The 15,847-nt window shown below is 44.1% G+C and overlaps 2 protein-coding genes across 3 annotated transcripts in view; both read right to left on the bottom strand.

Annotated features, from left to right (window-relative positions):
* The window catches only part of Cap-D2 (CAP-D2 condensin subunit), a 61,225-nt gene that overhangs the window by 6,384 nt on the left and 38,994 nt on the right, over positions 1–15,847 (bottom strand). The window contains exons 21-30 of one of the 2 annotated variants that reach the window (XM_084599225.1): positions 14,749–14,824; positions 14,030–14,200; positions 13,368–13,645; positions 10,895–11,000; positions 9,116–9,239; positions 2,239–2,394; positions 1,625–1,802; positions 1,022–1,116; positions 821–901; positions 40–191 (exon numbers count right to left, since the gene is read on the bottom strand). In XM_084599225.1, the coding sequence (XP_084455351.1) occupies positions 40–191; positions 821–901; positions 1,022–1,116; positions 1,625–1,802; positions 2,239–2,394; positions 9,116–9,239; positions 10,895–11,000; positions 13,368–13,645; positions 14,030–14,200; positions 14,749–14,824 (1,417 nt within the window). The remainder of the gene's footprint in view (positions 1–39; positions 192–820; positions 902–1,021; positions 1,117–1,624; positions 1,803–2,238; positions 2,395–9,115; positions 9,240–10,894; positions 11,001–13,367; positions 13,646–14,029; positions 14,201–14,748; positions 14,825–15,847) is intronic. The other variant, XM_084599226.1, reaches the window with a different exon arrangement.
* LOC146197421 (uncharacterized) lies at positions 4,574–8,127 on the bottom strand. The gene has a single exon (XM_084599224.1). It carries the CDS (start codon positions 7,597–7,599, stop codon positions 5,125–5,127), a length of 2,475 nt encoding a protein of 824 aa, XP_084455350.1. The 5' UTR covers positions 7,600–8,127; the 3' UTR covers positions 4,574–5,124.

The following is a 15,847-nucleotide window of genomic DNA, read 5'->3' as shown; positions in this document are numbered from 1 at the left end:
TTACGGTCACATAACATGAGCGTATCAGTGGTAGCTCACCCGATATGATGCTTGTGATGCTCTCATACACGGCGTCTATGTGCAACTTGTCCCCAAAGCACACAATGTTTTCATGAAGCTTTTTGATGCCCCGCTCCCCCAAAGGAATGAGTGACATGCAGTATGCAAGGTCACGCCACTGGCGTTCCGTCCTGCAATAGAGCAACAAGAGCAATTTCCTGCTTCAGAATTAAACACCAAATGAGGCTGAATGAGGCCAGCAATGTTGCCAAGCTACATGACACAACAAACTAAGAAAATCTATAAAGCCAAGCATACCACTGCACTATGTGCAACTAAACTCTACCTGTATAATCGACAAAGTGAACAAGCTATCGTTAATATATTGAGTGACAACGGAGTCAATGGTCAACCAGCTCTTCAGGCTTGACAAAGCATTATGTTGGGCTGCTGAGCATGGCTGCACCGTTTTGACTGTGGCTACAATAGCTTCATTTTAATAAAGGTGAACTGCGAAATGGCTGCATGCCGAAATTCTGGCAAATGACCTGTGAACAGCGGTGATCAAAATGATTCTGCAGCTATCCAGTATTGCAAGTTGATGAAAGATTGGCAGTGCCGCTTCAATAATTAAATGATCACTTAACGAGTAACTATGGTTTAATTCAACAACAGGCAGAACAAACATAGTCAGGTGATAACTGATTTGTACTTCCTTTTCGGTACAGCTGAAACAGCATGCCTCTGAGGCATGCACTACTAATAGGATATAAATCAGCAATAGTACTGCAACTTCCATATGAGCATGGCACCAACTCACGTCATTGTGAGAAATCTGAAGCACAGCTTTTCCACAAAGTTTTCAAGCTGCTTGTCCTTGCTGATGCACGAGAAGAGAAACCTGAAACAAAGAAGCGAAGCTTGAAAACTGTGTATTCCCCAAAGGTTGGATGGCTCTGCGAGGAGGCGCTACAGTACACGTCTGATGAGTCCGAATAAATGCCAAGCGATATGCGCTTACTTCATGACGGCGTGGAAGCTCTCTTCATCTATGCCATGCTCTTCATCTGACAAATGGCTGATGATGTCGGGTAGCAGGTTGTACAAGGCATTCCCCTGAAATGTTTGAGGAAAAACAAATATTATGTCCCTTTAGAAGGAACTTTTATGGCACTTGCAATATATTCCTTTGTTCTTTTCAATACGTGTTTTTTCTGCGAATGTTTGCTTTTTATAACACAATGTGTGGCCGTCTACATCAACCACTCTGCTCCCAGTGTCCGTGCAACAGCTGCAACTTACAAGTAATGATGAGCAAGTGACCTGAGAGTGAGCCATGATCAAGGCATGTTGCTGTGTTAGCCGGATATAATTTGGCTACTTTTTTGCATAGAACCAGAACTGCAGGACCAGTTTGTCTGCATGCATGGTCGATAAGGTAGCCTAGTCTCAGCACTCTACCATGTCCTGCATACTTTCGCCAATAACGGCACGTATGCATCATGGCACTATGCTAGGCACACTGCTCCTAGGACAGCCATGAAAGAACAAGTCGTCAGCCATGGAAGAACAAAAACTCGATTCTGCGCCACTAGACGGGTGAAAACCAATGACTTCAACACACCTTGGCACCGAGTTCAATGAAGAAGTTTCGACACATGTCAGCCAGCTCGGTGTCGTCATCCAATACCATGGCTGCTATGTCACTGATCTGACCTTTGACCTTGATCATGTCATTGAGAATCAGAAAACTGACAGTCTTCAAAGTGCCCAATCTGACTTCTCGTGATGGGTCCTGCAACCTGTTGAATGAGCAAAATAAGACACTGCTGAAAGTTTGGAGTGAGATCGTAGCTCCGGTAATGCAGGGGACACAGCTGATGTAAATATATGCACTTCTCCACTTTTTTTATTCTCCTTATTATTATTTTTTCACTTCAAGGCAAGAGCGTCGACCTATATTCCCACTCGACCTATAATACGGTTTATACGGTAATTGATATCATAAGATAATCCAGTTTTCGTGTAATAAGTGAGAACCGTGACAATCTAGTTATCTGACGAAGCAGGAATGGCTCTAATCAGTGCTGCCTTTCATGCTTGCCTTTATCTACCACCTAGAAATACCAGGTAATGATCTATATACATTTGCCAAAATGCATCCAATGATGACGATATACAAAAATCTAATGAAGTGGGCAGCATTTAAGAGCTGCCAGCTGTGAGAAAGCAGCGTACCGGGCATAAATCTTGTCCGTCCAGCTGTAGAGGAGGTTTGGAAAGCGGACAACAAGGTCACCCACAGCCACAATCAGGTTCATGCGCATCCCAGGGTCTGGGGAGTTCTCCAAGATTTTGAAGAGTAGCGTCAAGTGCTTGTCGCAGAAGTCAGCACTGCACGGCAAAGAAAGTAGAGGGGCAGGTTGGTGTCGTACTTACTAGTGTACAGGATCGGCCTTTTCTTAGCACAATAGTGCAAAAGGCCCAATTCTGCAGAAAATCCAGTGCTGTAGTGAAAAATAATGGGCGCGGTGGCCCTGGCAGACTGTATTCAGCAGGTGACATGGCCGGACACAGACTAGTGAGTGGTTTGTGTAATGTCGCAAGACCGCCAGACATGGCAGGGGCTGTTCATTAAGGCTTCCCTTTGAGAAGGGAATCAAACCCACCAGGATCCTTGGATTCAGAGTAGAAAACACTACTCTTAGGCCTTAATTAAGGCGCATTCACATGAACTTGTTAAAGCAGGGCTCTAGATCTCTGCAAGGTGACCTTCCTGTAATGAGGTAGCTTATGGCTGTATGCTAATGAGTATGTGCAAGATTAATATAGAGGCACAAATAAAAAAGGTCTAGCGATTAAGAAATTTTCCAAGTGCATAGACGCAAACAAGGATTTGCAAGGGGATCCAGCAGATGGGAGCCATTAATTGCCACCCCAATTTCTTTTCTAAATGTAATTTTATCAAGACTCATTTTCTTGTCAAGTGGCTTTGCCTTATGGAAGAGTTTTGATAACGCTTACATGAGTGCATTTCAGTGAGCTTGACATAGTTGTTGCCTGCAATACTTCCAGCCACATTCTAAATATTTGCGTTTTTTTCTTACACCTTTGATGGTCAAATTTGGCAAACTAAATGGGTTCAAACAGTTAAAAAGTATATAAAAGAAGATATCAGTGGAATTGCAAAATAACGGCTTGAGGGGCTAGTTGGTGCTGCATAGTATTCAGAAATGTGGCGCAACAAACACAAACACAAGAGAACACAACACGCGTGTGTTGTGTCTCTTCTCTTGTGTTTGTGTTTGTTGCGCCACATTTCTGAATACTAAGATATCAGTGGCAGTATTTTGACTACAGCATCATTTTTAAAAGCGCAAAATATTCAAGATTTCTTAGAGAGTATGCTCACAGCTAGAATTGGTGGAATGCCCGAAGACAAGCTAGCATTCTTTGAAGATTAGCTGCCATCCGTTTTATAATCAGTGTATTGAGCCTGATCCGGATTGGTAGAGGCATTTCTGCCAATGTCAAGAGAGCAGACACCACGCGCAGCCATAACATCACATTACTAGGCATCTGAGCTCAAAACGAAGCTCAGTAAACCCAGAAACCATTATTACTAAGACTGTTGAATATAAACAAACAGGAGTGCCAATCAAGGTAGATATCAACATTCACAAAGTCAGTAATCCTGAAGAGCAATAATGCATCATGAGTGTCTGTAATAAATTAACTAAAAAGGGTACTAATAAGGGCAGAAATCAGCACTCACGGACCTGTGCAAGAGAGTGCAAATAAAGAGTTAAATCAACTTTGGTGTGTTTCTGTTGCAATCACGTGGAAAACCTGAAACCACGAAAGCATGTCCCCATAGACAACGCGGTGCACTGAAGATCCAAGTCGGTTCTCTTTTTCTCCTCAAGATGGTATAAGAAATAACTAATCTTATGCATCTTGCAAGTTCTAAAAGGTGGTAGCACCGCTTGTCCGCGTCTCCTTTCTTATGAACGTCTTGTTAGCGCTTTGTCCATTTTTGAAATATACCTTCGGGAGGGCACGAAATTTTAAATCGATCATCCGCACCGTTACCCTACATCCAAACAGCGCAGGAAAAAAATTCACCACCATAGATGTGTGCCAAAAGCCATCAAAGGGTTAAGCATGATATTTTGGCAAGCTGATAAAATGTGCAATTACTGTCGCACATTTTTTTCTTTTTGATTTTGATATTTAATTACGACCGATAAAACGACATCGTAAGAATTTTACTTTGCTTTAGCATGTGCCGTGGATCTCAGGAGGTGTCTTGGTTGGTTGGCTTATGTGGTTTACGTCCCAAAGCAACTCAGGCTATAAGAAACACCAAGTGAAGGGCTTCAGAAATTTCGATCACACGAGATTCTTTAATGTGCACTGACATCGCACAGCACACGGACGCCTCGCTTTTCGCCTCAATTGAAAAACAGCCACTGCGACTGAGATTCGATCCAGCAATCTTGGGCACAGAAGTTGAGCGCCCTAACCACTGCACCGCCGCGCTGGTGTTCACGAAATGTATGCGCAGTCTTAAGGGGGGATGAGGGGATCGGAGCAAACTTTTTTATTTTTTGACTTAGAGGGATGAAATTTGGCAGGCTGGCTTGAAATAGCATCAAACAGAAAGGTATAAAGTTTCAAAATGATAGCTTCAGTAGTTTTTATTTTACCATTGTTTATATGTTGGTAACATGTTGCTTGCTCGTGGAAAGCCTAGCATGACAGCAAAATGGGCTATGGGTCTGTAAATGTTCTTAATAGTTACTAAGAAGTGTGGTCTAGGTCAAGATTCTCCTTAAATTTTTTTAAACTTCTCTGCTCTTTTCCTAAATGACTTATTATACATCTTCTCTTTATGTTTAGAAGGTATCATGCTCTAATTACTGTGTAATAAAAAAATGGTGAGCCTAAATAGCAAATCTGAGACTGTCTTGATGTAAAGCACATTTCAGCAATTACAACAAGACAAACGGGATAAAAATCCATGCACCCATTGCGATGCTGCGCTTTCCACAAGCAAGGTGGTAAGTTCAAAACGAAGTTTTCAGAAAACAAGCTCGAAAGTTCCAAACTGGCACACACTGTCTAAAATGCTCCTGCACTGTAAAATTTCATGTCTCTGGCAGCAGGCAATTTCTTAGACTTTTGTCCTTTCAAAAGATGGGCTTTGTGCGCCTTCTTAATGCGCTGAGAGTCTTTCTCGGCGGCCCGCTGAAGTGAAAGGGCTCCAGGGCGCAGGCCCAATGTTGTGCACAGGTTTGAATATGCTCTCAGATTGCCTGAGTTGTACTTCAAAATCGCCTCGTGCACTGCTGTTTCCACAGCGAACAGTGAGGCATGCTGGTCTTTCGATAATAGTGACCAAATCACTGAATGGAGGCTCTCAGCCGCATTTTGAGTTTTGCCTCCCCTGCACCGGGCCAGCAACTGAGGGTCTGAGAGGCGCTGGTACACTGGCAGAAGTGCTTCAGCGACCTTCGGTGATAACTTGTACTTGTGAGGGGGTGGTGGTTGTCCTTCTGCCTCTGCTGATCGATGTTTGCACCAGCTGAGGGGGCCAGGGGGACACAGCTCATGATGGGGCTCACCATCCGTCGACGTCACATGATAATAGGTCGACATTACTGCCCTTTGCATTTCTTCAACTTCTGAGTGGTTCCGCAGAGCGAGGCCATAGTAGTCAGTCAATTTTTTCATCAGCTGCTGTGTCAGGCCCCCCTTTCCACCTAGTGGCTCTCCTTTTTTAGCCTTGCTGACCAGGGAGCGAAGTGCAGCACCCATCCGTTTTTTCACGTGATTTATGCAGTCCTCTTTGGAGAGCTGCACAAAACCATAAACTTCTTCGTCACACAGAGTGCGGAACATGCGGCTGTCCCCATCACAGACTATGTTTGTGTACCGGAGATCATTCTTGCTCAAAGAGCGCCTAAATAGCTGCAGTGCAGCCTCCACCTCCATTCGTCCAGAATTCACATCAGTGTTTTTCTGACACTGGTGCTGTTGCTTCCACTCAGCATAAGTGGGGTCACTTTCAGCTGGCTGTCTGCTGCACCCAAGGCAGAAGTTCGAGAGAACCACACAGTCTAACACAAGCCCTGTATGAAACTCAATTACACAGCCTACGCCAGTGTGAGAACTGTGGCCACGTGTCAGCCACGTACCATCGTACACGACTGTAATATTCTTCGAAAAGGTAGTTTCCATTTCTGTGTACACCTTTCTCACTGCCTCTACAGCATCTGCAAAGATGTTGTTTGCAGCTGCTTCTGCAGCAGGCTTGAAAGTTTTTTTTAGATGCTCCTCATATGTTTTGTGGTGTAATCCTCTATGGGAAACATTCATGGTGGCCCAGAAGTCATTGAGAGCAGTTGGTCCCTTACCAATGCTCTTTATCGCTTGAATTGATCTGATGTTGATATCAAAGGCTCTAGAACCACTCTGCCTTTGTGAAGACCATTCAGATTGGAGGGCACCACAGGAAATACACGAAAGTACCATCTTCACAGCTAGCCCTAATTTAGTTTCCCGATGCACTGTTAGGCCAGGCTGATGACAAATTGGGCAAAGCATGGAACTAATCAGCGAGTTCAAGGCTGCTACTTGCACAAGAATAAATTCCTCTTCTGGAGGTGCGGAAATGGCATCTTCTCTTGAGTCAGTCAGCGCAAACTTGCGCTCCGTAGCTGAAACCGCGCGAAGCGATTCGCAAACACTCGATGCTTGCACCTTTGCCGTTTCCGCGGACACAAATCGTGTTCTGAGGTGAGCTTGAATAGTGCGACGTTCACTGGATGAATATTCGTCACTGCGATGATCGGCCACCGGCGAGTCCGTGGAAGCGAGCGTGCACCCGCGATCGCCGTAACTCGTCGATGGCTCGGCCGCCGGCGCGTCCGCGAAAGCGAGCGCGCGCCCGCGAACACCGTAACTCGTCGATGGCATAGGATTGCCTTCACTCGCGGTTGTCGGCTGTGGACACATTTTGGAGTTGAAAAACACATCGCGGAAACGTGTCTCCACTGTGCAGTCAGGCGGTGATGACTGTTGCAAGACCACTTCGCTCGACGAGCTTGTGCCGGGACGCTCGCATACGGTGACATTCACTGGCGTGTCGATCCTCACTGGCGAATTAACGTTGCGCCCACGGCTCAACGGCGAGAAATCGTGGCCCGTCTCACCTTCGCTGGCTGGTGCCTCACCCGACGAACTTGCAGTGGCACGTCCGTGCACGGCGGGACGCACGTGTGCGGCGACGCTCACTGGCATGTCGATCGTCGCTGGTGAAGTAACATTGCATCCGTGCCTCGACAGCGCAGCACGTTGTTCGTTGTTCTCACAATCGCTGGCTGGTGCCCGACTCGGCATGAGATCGCACAGCACATTGGGAGAGAGATCGCGTAGCACGTTGGGCGCGTACTCCGCCGATTCCGAACGGACGCTCGGCTCGGTAGAACCACCTGTTGATGATCGCCGCTTCTTCCTTGCTGTAACAGGCTTGCGTTTTCGCTTCCCGTAAGCATGCTTTGTCCGGAACTTCTTTTCGAACGTTCGCTGATCCATTGCACGTGGTCGAAGACTCGAAACGCAAGAAAAAGAATTGCTTTCCAGCGGCGGACAAAGCAGACGCTCCTTGCGCTGGCTGCCATTATTGCCGCGGCATCAGCCAATGAGGAGGCGCCTAGCAACACGTCGCGGCGCAGAGCCAATCGGGGCGCGGTATTCATTGGCTGCTTCGTGCTGCCGTCCTGCGGATATTCCTTTTTTGTGCGCTTGCTAGCTGGCGGAGAAGGGAGGGAGGGGTTGGGACAAAGAGCTGAAGAGTCGGGCTTTCCAACGATGCCAAAATGGCGGCGCTCCGTGGCGGGAAAGTCAAGCAGTCATGCCGTGAACTTGGCAGCTTTTTCGCGATTCGGGAAGAATATCTCGACGCCGGCACCGATAAATATATTTATTTAGACTACTTAGAGTTTGTTTTTTGGTGAAATATTTCAGGACAACATAGAAATGATGTTGTAGATTCCGAAAAGCGCACTTTTCAAAAATCGATTTTTTCCGCGATTTTCGCGATCTGATCCCCGCATCCCCCCTTAAAGAAGCTTTCCTTTAAATGAGAATTTACCAGAATGGGCCGTAAAAGATGGCCTAATTAGGATATATCTTATTTTACCATATCTTTTTTGCCAGATAAGATATTTACAACCTAAATGCACATTTCGAATCAGCATTATATGCTACACTTGTGTGCTAACCTTCAGCAAGATAAAAAAAGTTGTTCAAGATCCAGCCTCCCTTAGTTAAATACTGCCGGCGTGGAACTTTTGTTGGCTAAATTGTACAGGATCACAGCTTTTTGTTTTTTGCCAGTCTCTGAAGCTGCAATACCCATCTAATGACACACCAACCAATATGCAAAAAAAAAAAAAAAAAATACATTAAGCAATACCTCGTAAGCAAAATGATGTAATCCAATCTAAAGTGTAACTATGTGACTGCGAGAAGCTGCGGCTACTTTCTGTAATGCTAGTTCTCAGCAGGTTCTGTAGCCGCCACAACAGGAAGAAAAGTTTCAAATTAGAATGATGACATATTCAAAGCGACTGAAGCCTGCATGCATGTTGCAATCTTCAACGAAAACAATGTAAAAGGCATGGATGGTGAAGGAGGTGTGCATCCAAACCACAGACAATACTGGGCTGGCTTGACTGCAAAATCATAGTAATAGGGCAATGTTTAAGGAAATATACTATGTATCAACACTCAGCACAGCCCCCATAATACAACTAACATCACACAAACAGCTGCATACAGCAAGACCCTGTTAATTTATTTAATACCTGTTTTTTATGAATAAACAAACTTTTTTTCTTCAATTCATTCTTCAAGGAAGTGGGAAAGGTGTCCTAATTAAGCAAATATTGGATTATCGAACAGTTCCCCAGCCAAAGCACAAAATTCAGATAAAGTCAGCACTAGTAGTAGTAGTTGCTGATTCATGCTGTTTGTTCTTCCATCACACACAAACAATTCCTTGTATGCAGTACTAGGTTCACACAAAGAGGGCAGAAGCTCCACTCACTTGATCATCATCAACTTGGCAAGTGCCAGGGAAGCCACTTTGCGCACAACGTCATCCGTGTACATGCTCTGTTCAGTGACGACGTGCACCACAAGCTTGCTCCAAAGACCGAGGGAACTCTCCTCTGCAAACCAATGAAAGCACGACAGTAACAATTACTACATGGGGCCCCAATGAACACTACTATTCGAAGCTTGACTTCCAACACATGATGCATGATAATACAACAAAGTAAAACTATCCAGTGCTCGTAGGAGTGTGTAAAATATTCGTATTAAGTGGCTTTTTGCCTGATAAAGGCAAGGAGGAAACATTGTTCAGCTACTGTCTGCAGTCACATTGGTACAGACACACATGACTTTGCACAAGAAACAATGGTGTGAAAATGACCAGGAGGCTCACCTTTTACGTCACCCAATCACAGTGCAGTTAAGTAAATTAAGCAATCCATTCATGCTTGTTGTTAATGAAAGAGCAAACAGTATGTGTTTTCTCCCTTTTAAAATCATATGGCAAGAATTTGCAGAAGAAGCGAGTCCTTTTTCTGCATTAAAGGAGCTCTAGAGCACTACATTGTACTGTAATGAACTTGTAAGCCAAATAACACTGCTTTATATGCAGCAGGAAGGAAACATACAATCGCATTCAAAAAGAGGCACGCACTTTTTTGGGACCTTTATAAACTCGAGCCCTCCTTCGTGTCACGCATGTACCTATACACTGAAAGCTCGTTAATTCGAACCTTGTTAATTCTAACTACACTACTTAGTCAAGCCAAGCTCCAAATGCGAGTCGGTTCCACTACGAATAGTTCGAACTACTAAGTGCCGCAACGTCTGGGCAGCCTGGCACCCAGCGCATGGCCAAAGATTTGTCCCCACGATAGGGCAGCACCATTAAGAGGCTGCAAACGTCCAAAACAGGGGACAAAAGACAAAACCAGGTAAAACCATGGAACAGTGGATAAAGCCTGCCGCCATGCATGACTGATGCAGTGGCCAGCGACTACAGAGGGTAGGGGGTAGCGGCAGGCTAGTTTTGATTTCAGTTTTATGAGCACCGCGCCAGCCCACGGCACCGGCAGTCATTGGCTGTCATCAGCCAGCTAACCAATCACAGTTGCGTGGCGTTTCAAACAGCAGTAGCAAGTTTTTTACACGCTTCCAATGTGGTTCTTCCACTGTTCCCAAAATGTGCACTCGCAAAGTGCTGTTCAGCGCGTCGTGCAGTGAAGCCTAACATGTGACACAGGCTGCTTGTGAAGGGGCACTGCCACTCCTGCGCTGCACCGTGAAGGACGCCGAGAAGGCCCTTACCATTTTGGGCAGTTCTGCTTTGATGCTCCCAACAGTGTGCATGAAGTAAAACATTGATTGCAAAGCAAACAAAACAAAAAAAAATTCAGTGGTGTGCTGTTCTCATTTAACAAGCAGGATACCACTGCCCAATTTTCTGCCAAATACTGCTTTTGCTCGTGTAATAAACCCGTCTTTTTTCAAGGAAAATTGATGTCAGTTTTGGGGGAGGGTTATTGTGGAAATAAAACTTAACAATCTTTTTTTTTTTTTTTTTTTGCGAGGGCCGTCCATACTTCCACCCACCAGTCATTAATGAAAGCAGGCGGCCAGAATAACTTATCCTTGGCAAACGGCATTTCTACTGATGGCATCCACCAGTACCAAGCAGTTCCAATGGCAGAACCACCACGAAGCTCTACTAAACCAAATGCTACACACCAACCATTTTAGCTTAAAAAAAAAAAAAAAGTGTCATGCTCACCGCTTAGCACTACATTGTCCAAAAGGTGTATGATGTACTCTGCGTCAGTGTCATCAGTAACTGGACCGAGCATTTCATCATCAAGGTTCTGGCTGTCATTCCCTTCCTGTAGAAAAAGCAGATAGGGGGAGAGAGAAGGGCACCAAGCATTGTTAAAAATAGAGTTCAAGACATGCACACTGTTGTGTACCTTAAACCTCTGTACAAACCAATGGTGTGAGACAGAATGATACCCAGCAAAAAGTTGCAGTAGGAGCTCTCACACAACGCAGTTTATCAGCTAGCTTTGTAACTGACCCGCCAAATGTGTATGCATATTGCAATTAAATTAAAAGATCTATCTACAACACGATATAAACCTACACTGCAGCAGGGAAGTGGAATATTCAAGCAGAATATTAAATGTCAAGCAGATATTGTGTCATGATCAATTTGGTCGAATGTGGCATTGCAAGTGGTGGAGCCTTTTCCGTTATTTTTGACGTCCTTGTGCTTTTATTTTAATAAAAAAAAAAAAATGTATTAAAAACCATTACGAAAAACACATAGGCTGTATATACCAAAACATTTACTATCCAAACAGCCCTGATATTTGTTACAAATAGTAGTATTATGAACTCCATTATTACGCCAGATTTTTTTACAGTTGTTGACCAGAGGTCACAAACTTAGAAATAACCATTGCTAATGTTCTTCATGCAAAATTCAGAAGAACAGACGAGCAGCACAAGAAAAAACAAAAAGCCCACAAAGGATAGATACCACATTAGTGTCAGATTAAAGTCTTGCAAACAGTGAATCTGAAACAAGCAGCCAAGTGGCTAGCCAACTAAGATTTGTTCCACTTCTCTTGAAATAAAAATCCAGTAGAGACAGTTAAGCCAGGTTTACATGTGGGAATGTGACAGCATTGCATTACTTTACATTATGTTACTTTGCAAATGGCCGAGTCATGCTACACTGCATAATGACTGTGAGTCACGACTATGTGTAATGTATGTATGAACTCTACACTTTAGATTACGTCACTAGGTAAAGTGCTGAGGCATGTTAAGGCCGACCAAACAGTGTACATGCCATCTGCCACCTGCCTAAGGCATGCTTGTGCTTTTTGTGGGATGTCGAGTTGGTCTCCTAGTAGAGCTCCTAATAGTTTCACATTAACTGATTCAACTAACTGCGGCGGGTGGCTGTTGGCAGGTAGTTTTATGACATCACTATGAATGACATCAGGAGCGATGTCTAATGCTTTTGTATTCTATTAATCCAAATGACTGTGGCACGAGACCACGATCCACTTCCCCGAAAAGCTGTTGTCTGTGTGTCTGTGTCTGTCTGGTCCTCGCTGCGAGCATGCTTCTGGCAGGCGGTGGTTGGCAGGAAATGGCCACATTCTCGCCTGCGATCCATGTCGCCGACCAAACACCCTCTGCCAGATGCACAGCCACACCACATCTTGCACAAAAATACGTTGCACACTGAATGAGGATGCAGTGCACTCCCACGGGCTATTAAGAACATTTAAGACTCATGGGACAACTATTGGTTTAAAAAAATGCCAAATGACTGCTGCGCTCCTAACACACTAGATATGTATGCAATGAAGATGCATGTGCATATCAAAAAAACTTACATTCATTTAATTATGCAAGGTGCTAAACATATAAGCAATACCGATGCAAGTGATGCACCTGCCGTATACTACAAGCCACTTATTGGGTGCTTGTGCTTTAAAGTATTTTGAAAACTTACACCTGAAAGCATCGCTCCTTGACCATAACCATGTATTTATGGTAAAGCCTTATTGATCCAGCCTCAGTTAACCAGAACACTAAATAATTTAGACACCCCTTTCCAGCACTGGACAGCACTTTTGAGATGGGAATCGAGCCCACCGAGACATTTGGAGCCAGTCAGCCATGCATGCATGTTCATTCAGATTGATTAGAAGCAGGGCGTTATATGTATCTACGTTAAGTTGCCTTCCACACAATGCGGAACATTAAGACTGTATGCCAGTGAGTATGTGCAGCCCAAAACCAAAATTGAAGTGAAAATTAAATTACTAACACACCTAATTTGCATTTGGCCTAACCCCGCTAAGCACCCAATCACATAATTTTGTTGTTCTACGTTCTGCCATTTCCTTTGCCTTTGCTGCGCGCGCAGTGCGGGTTGTGCTGTCAGTGTTTGTCATGCGACTGTGGAGTCTGAAATCATTCATGTCTGCCTTCACAACAGTCCAGCCTCTAGTAAGGCTCCAATAACAAGACACCAAGTAATAAAGAAAACTGAAAATTTACACTAGGTAATGACCAAGTTCGCTATCTCAGGAGTCTACACTACAAAGTAAGGGGAATGAATACATGCCTTAAAGATGTTGCCATAATAAGTGTGTGGACAGGAAAATTAAAAATATATAAGCCGAGCATTAATTTCAATTTGCAGCAAAACCTGATGTCACCTGGCCTACCTGGCTCAAGGAGATGGCGTGCCCTGTAGCGGACATTGACATGCGTTTCTTCCGTTTTGTGACACGCTCTTTTTCATCTTTGATGGTCTCTCGTCTCCGCTTCAGCTGAGCAAAGACATCCACATCAAGGTAGATGAGCTGGCGCAATGCCACCTGACCCACACAAGCCAGAGCGCGTGACAACACCAGGCTTGGGCACTTGTGAACAGGCATCGTGCACATCTCCTTTGATGACACCTCTCCGTTTTCTTGTTGGTCCTGCGAGTCTGGCGACCCTGCTGTGCAAAAGGAGAAGTTATATGAAGTGTCGATTTCTGCAGTTTGGTCAATACCTCTAGGCATCCTGCTCTTTAATGTGACACCTCCAATTCGCTGACAATAGGGGAGGCTAACTTTCTCTGACTTGGTGAAATTTTTTATGGTTTCCCTGACATTTCACTGATTTTTACCAGTGCATGAAATTTCCCTGACAATTCCTGGTTTTCCTCGTTGCCAGACACCATATTGTTGCCAGACACCATATTGTTCATCATGATTTTTTTTAAACGAAATTGAAGCTGGTGGAGTGCACAGTCTGGATCAGTTGGCATGCAATGACTCATAACAATGTTTTTACACAAGTAAACAAAATAATGTGCAGGATCTGAGCGCACATAGTATACCTTCATTTTCATCGCCGGCAGCTTCCTGCCTGCACTTTGACAGCAGCCTCTCAGCAAGGCCGTGCAGAAGGTCGTCGACAATTTGGTCTGGCTGCATGGCCAGCTTGTAGATGACATCCAGGGCCTTCTCCATGGTGGGTATCCAGACGGTTGTGCTGGTGTCAGTAAAGGCTGCACAGAGTCCACACCAGTGCCCACGTGATACACTGCCTGCTTTCCTTCTAGCACCCAATCAGCATAAAATGCTGTGTTCCAATATATTCGAGGAACAAACAGTGTTCCCACTGAAAGCCACAGAACTTCATTTCACCTCACCACCTGTTCAACAGTATATGTGGAAGCAAAAGTTTGGCATGCATGCTGTGGTGAACATAGCAGAAAGTTGGCAGGTGAATTTAAATTGCAAAATTCTCTGTGAAAAATAACATCATGGCTTCATGAATAGCACACTCGGGGTAGGAAAAACCAAGACAAGCTCTGCACCTGTCCTCAAAAAGCCTTTAAATCGAACAGAAATCAAAAGCATGCCACTTTAATCAAGGTCCCACTGATTCATTGTATCATAAATTTTGCAGTTTCAATAAATAGTAAAGTGCACAGTTAAGTATATGTACTGAAATTAGTGAATGAATCACAGAAGGTACACCTGCATTACAACTCATTGGAATCAGTGGTTTGCATTGCTTATTAAAATGCTGAAGATAGCAACGACCACTTACTCTCTAAGAGGAGGCCTTTCAATTTCCAAAACATGTCATGGGAACTCTCAAAACGCTGCACCGGCTCTTTGTCAGGCTAAATGAAAGCACAGAAAAGAAAAAGCAACAACAATGAAGTAATAATACACAACACGTGAGATCTGGTTATGTGCAAAAGTTGCCATTACAGAAAAGAAAGAAAGAAAGAAAGACCAGACTGTATGCACACACGTTGGTTTGTTTTCCCACCTACTGGCCAATGCACCACAAAGCAATTCCCAACCCAGAGGTTCAGAATGAAAGCTTGAAAAAAAAGCAGCTCACTGCCTTTCATAGAAAACAACTTTCAGATATACAGTACTCTTAATGCTACAGAAAAAACTAATAAAACTGATCTGAAAATCCTGTTGATTTGTTCCCTCCCCCTTTCCAAACAAAACCAGACACCTTTCAATTATTTCTTAACTTCTTCCCCATATCAACAAATTGGGTATTATGTCCGCAACAAACTTCAAACCTCAGCTATAAAAATACAAGAAAATAATTGAGAATTTCGCACACATTTAACAACACATGAGAAGCAGATAAGAAACAACCAGTTCTAGTCTTTGTAGAACGAAAAATAATGCAGCTTCTGTTACGATGCAGACACTCACTTGCCAATAAAAATAAGACGAACCTGGATATAAAAATAGTTCGAAATATCGATAATTCGATATATAGAAATCGGTTTAAGACACTGCTTACGAGTGAAAAATGACACCGTATTTGTCACATAATCAACCCACTCGTGTAATGAACCCACCCTTCACTTTTGGAGCCGAGAATATGAAATATATATATATATATATATATATATGGTGTTAGTCGGTGCCGCGCCCCTCCGAAACCACCAAGAATGTGGAAAAAAAAAAAATTTAGTCGGAGCCGCGTCCCTCTGTTTCAGCCGACGCATCCAGTGCAGCTCATTTATCGGTAGCTCGCCAAGATGCTGTGCAGCGATAACGTCACGGCGTATTTATCTTTTGACTGTGCTTTTCACCTTAGCTCCTGTGGTGGGGGGGATTGAACTTGGCAGAGTGCCTGTGATGTCTTGATTGCACAAACCTGGTCCGATTTA

The sequence above is a fragment of the Amblyomma maculatum genome, chromosome 3 (genome assembly GCF_055883805.1).
Source record: "Amblyomma maculatum isolate TAMU_Amacu chromosome 3, ASM5588380v1, whole genome shotgun sequence".
In the NCBI taxonomy this organism is placed as follows: Eukaryota; Metazoa; Arthropoda; class Arachnida; order Ixodida; family Ixodidae; genus Amblyomma; species Amblyomma maculatum.
The sequence above is the reverse complement of the archived record's forward strand: the minus strand, read 5'-3'. Positions and strand labels throughout refer to the sequence as shown.

Coding starts and splice junctions, on each gene's coding strand:
- LOC146197421 (XM_084599224.1), bottom strand. CDS start 7,599: ATGGATCAGCGAACGTTCGAAAAGAAGTTCCGGACAAAGCATGCTTAC.